This window comes from Bison bison, unplaced genomic scaffold (assembly GCF_000754665.1).
Source record: "Bison bison bison isolate TAMUID 2011002044 unplaced genomic scaffold, Bison_UMD1.0 scf7180017852475, whole genome shotgun sequence".
NCBI classification, from domain to species: domain Eukaryota; kingdom Metazoa; phylum Chordata; class Mammalia; order Artiodactyla; family Bovidae; genus Bison; species Bison bison.
The window spans coordinates 6218-10473 of record NW_011483048.1 but is presented as its reverse complement, the minus strand read 5'-3'; the positions used below and the strand labels follow the sequence as shown (position 1 = coordinate 10473).

The 4256-nt window shown below is 38.5% G+C and overlaps 1 protein-coding gene across 1 annotated transcript; it reads left to right on the top strand.

Moving 5' to 3' along the window:
* The first annotated feature begins 718 nt into the window (after window positions 1-718).
* Window positions 719-1657, top strand: LOC104997808 (olfactory receptor 52E4-like). Its single transcript, XM_010852729.1, has one exon. The coding sequence runs from the start codon at window positions 719-721 to the stop codon at window positions 1655-1657; it is 939 nt and encodes a 312-aa protein (XP_010851031.1).
* The last annotated feature ends 2599 nt before the right edge of the window (window positions 1658-4256 follow it).

Genomic DNA, 4256 nt, shown 5'->3' with positions numbered 1-4256 from the left:
AAATGAGGGAGGATTCAATTTCTTCTTTACTACTCCTCACAAACCTGCTTCTTCATCCCCCAGGGAGTGTTACTGAGTTTCCTAGAGCCATTATTTCATAGCCTTATGAGAGAACAATTATCACTGCTTTCAGCTTACACTCTGCAGCCCTAAAAATTTTTCTTTCTAGAATTAAAATTCAAGTATCATCCCATGTCAAAGGTCTTTGATGTTCATTACTAACATTAAGCTGAATCATCTCGTACTGCATTCATGTAACCTCTTATATGTCACTTTGCTAGAGGATTTTCTTCGTGATAAATTTAAAATGACACCAGCTTCATCTAACTTGTCATGTTTTGCTTTATTTCAAAGCACTTATTTTTCTACCATCTACCTGCTGTACATGTGTATATATAAATATATATGTGCATTATATATATACGTATATGTATACACATGTATACATGTACACATCTGTTGTTTTTTGACTACTGTCTCATTTCTGAACTAGTAATATTATGAAATTAAAGACTTTGCTTTCTACACTTAGCAAAATTATTGTTTTTGAAGACGTAAATGAATCCATACTTCAAAAGCTAACATATAATCTCCTTCACAATTTCTTACTGATCAGTGCTCACAATTTACTATATTCTTTTCTTTGAGATGGTTTGACTTTTTAAATTATTTGATCATTTGTTTGTCTTCCCTGGGATTCCAAGAGAACAGGGAGAAGATGTTCCCCTCAAATGCCACTGACTTCCACCCCTCCTCTTTCCTCCTGCTGGGAGTACCAGGCCTTGAAGAGATGCAGGTTTGGATTGGATTTCCTTTTTGTTCTGTATATTTGATTGCCCTTGTGGGGAACAACATTATCCTGTTTGTGATCAAGAATACCCAAAGTCTTCATCAGCCCATGTTTTACTTCTTGGCTATGTTAGCCTGCATTGACCTGGGTCTGTCTACATCCACCATCCCTAAGATGTTGGGCATATTCTGGTTTAATTTAAAGGAAATCAGCTTTGGGGGTTGTGTCACCCAGATGTTCTTCATTCATATATTCACTGCTATGGAGACTGTTGTGCTGGTTGCCATGGCCTTTGACCGCTATGTTGCCATCTGCAATCCTTTGCGGTATAGTCTGATTCTCACTAACAGAACTATTGGTTTCATCCTCATCGTGGTGTTTGGTGTTAATTTCATTTTGGTTATCCCTCTGGTGTTTCTCATCTTGAGGCTTCCCTTCTGTGGACACCATATAATCCCCCACACTTACTGTGAGCACATGGGAATTGCTCGACTTGCCTGTGCCAACATAAAGGTGAACATGATATTTGGATTGATTCTCATATCCATGGTACTTGTTGATGTGGTTCTGGTTGTCATCTCCTACATGAGAATACTCCAAGCTGTCTTCAGCCTTCCTTCTCGGGAGGCCAGACGAAAAGCCCTTAATACCTGTGGCTCCCATATCTGTGTTATTCTAGTCTTCTTCACTCCAGCATTTTTCTCCTTCATGACCCACCGGTTTGGCAGGAATGTCCCCATATACATTCATATTCTCCTGGCTAATCTATATGTTGTTGTTCCACCTGCCCTTAATCCTGTTATTTATGGAGTGAGGACTAAGCAGATTCGGGAGAGGGTTTCAAGCATCTTTTTGAGAAAAGGCTGATGCAAGATGTCTCAGAGATATTTGTTTTAGTCTAGGGAAAGGAGACTGTGTTTCTCAACTACAGAATCTTGGGACAGAAAAAAAGACTTTGACCTTAGGATTATTTCATTCATAATGAAATGTGATTAAGGCCCACAGACCTCCAGGAATACTGCCTATAGAGAAGCCAAAGGTCTTTTAAGTGGCCCCAATTTTAGGGTAGTGACCTAGAAAACAGATTGCTCCATTGGGTAGTGCAGTATTCATTTCACGAGACTGCTAAAGGTTGGTCTATCAAAATAGTTCCGGCATGCTGATTTGGACGTGATTCAAACTGTTCACGTAGTCAGTGGCCCCAGAAAAAGCATTTGTTTGAGTACCTGTGCTTCTTAAGGACAGCACAGAATCTTCGTAACCTACTACTTATATCAAACTATGTGGCACTGCCAACAACTCATAAGAAGCCTTCATGCCACTGCTAGTCAGTAACTTTCAGAGTTTGTCATTTATTCACATCTGGTACTATAAATTAGTTTCTAGTTTTAATACTAATCAAGTCATGTAGTATGCATCCTTTGTGGTGGCTTATTTTATTCAAAATTATATCTATAAGACAAATTCATGTGATTGCATATATTGAAACTTGTTACTTTCTATTGTCGTATAGCATTCCATTTTATGAATGTACCAAATTTAATTATCCATTCTGAATGGGCATCTAGGCTTTATCCTATTTTTGGTTATTTTCAATAAAGCTGTTATAAATATTTCTCTGCATGTTGTTTGGGAGACACTTTCAGGCAGTTATAACTTCTAAGGGTATGACTTCTGAGTGATTATTTTTGTATTAATAGAAAGTTCCAGTTTTCCAGAACTATACATCATTTTACATTTTTAACAGTTATGTATCAGCCAATTGCTGTGCATCCTCACCAGCAGTATTTCTTTTTAATGTATACTTGTGGGTGGATGTGGATGTTACCGTTTTGTTACCATTATGTGGGATATGTGATGCGTTAGTATACATTTTCTTGGTCATTCATGGTGTCTTAAAAACTATGGCTATTTGCCATTTGCATGTTTTATTTAGAACACTTTGTAAAATCTGTGCTCATTTTTGTAGAATTTTTTCCAGTGACATCATGAAAGTTCTTTTTATGGCCTGTATTTGAGTTTTTTCTCTGATATGTGTAGCCTACAGGTATCTTCTCCTGCTATGTGATCTAGCTTTTAAGCCTTTACATGGTGTTTTTTTGAGAAATTCAAGTTGTCGTGTTCAATGTAGTTCAATTTATAAATATTTTTCAATAAATCTATAGCTGTTTAGTCTTGTTGAAGAAATTTCTGATGAACTCAATAACATGAAGATATTCTCTTATGTTACCTTCAATATGGGCTTCCCTGGTGGCTCAGTGGTAAAGAATCTGCCTGCCAATGCAGGAGACACAAGTTCAATTCCAGGATTGGAAAGATCTCCTGGAGAAGGAAATGTCAACCCACTCCAGTATTTTTGCCTTGAAAATCGCATGGACAGAGGAGCCTGTTGGGCTATGGTCCATGGGGTCTCAAAAGAATTGGCCATCACTTAGTGACTGAAAAACAACAACACCTTCGATATGCGTTATTATTTTACTTTCACATTTAGCTCTATGATCCATCTAGAATTGATTTTTGTGTCTGATGTGAAATTAGGACCAAGTTTGCTATGCTGCTGCATTGCTTCAGTCGTGTCCGACTCTGTGCGACCCCATAGACGGCAGCCCACCAGACTTCCCGTCCCTGGAATTCTCCAGGCAAGAACACTGGAGAGGGTTGCCATTTCCTTCTCCAATGCATGAAAGTGAAAAGTGAAAGTGAAGTCGCTCAGTCGTTCTGACCCCATGGGCTGCAGCCTACCAGGCTCCTCCGTCCATGAGATTTTCTAGGCAAAAGTACTGGAGTAGGGTGCCATTGCCTTCTCCAAGTTTGCTATAAAACATCCCAGTTAATCCTGAACCATTTATTGAAAAGTCCATCTTTTCTGCACTGTATTTCAGGAAACTTTGGGAGTAAATCAGATTCTAATATAGAGATAGGTCTATTTCTTGATTTACTCATCCAGTTTTCTATCCATGTGCCAATACTATACTATATAAATTAATTTTATAATAGTAAATATAGATTTCTGGTAAGGCCTATATGGCTTTCCCACGTGGCACTAGCAGTAAAGAAACTGCCTGCCAATGCAGGAGACATAAGAGAAAAGGGCTTGATCCCTGGTAGGGAAGATCCCTTGCAGGAGGGCATGGCAAACCACTTCAGTATTCTTGCCTGGAGAATCCCATGGACAGAGTAGCCTAGCAGGCTACAGCAAATAGGGTTGCAAGGACTCAGAAACAACTGAAATGACTTAATACATATGCACACACAGCACAAGACCTGTATCTCATATCTAGGAGTTCAGATCAAAACAGATGAATATTCCAGATATCAAGCCACATTACAGATAAGTAGGCCTATCAAAGCATAAAAACAAAATGATCAGTGGAAAAAGCTTGAAATCTTTCCAGATTTTTATTGCAGAGGGTTATGAAAACTACTGAAGTTAGCTGAATGGGAAATGAGAGACTAGGAAAAGAAA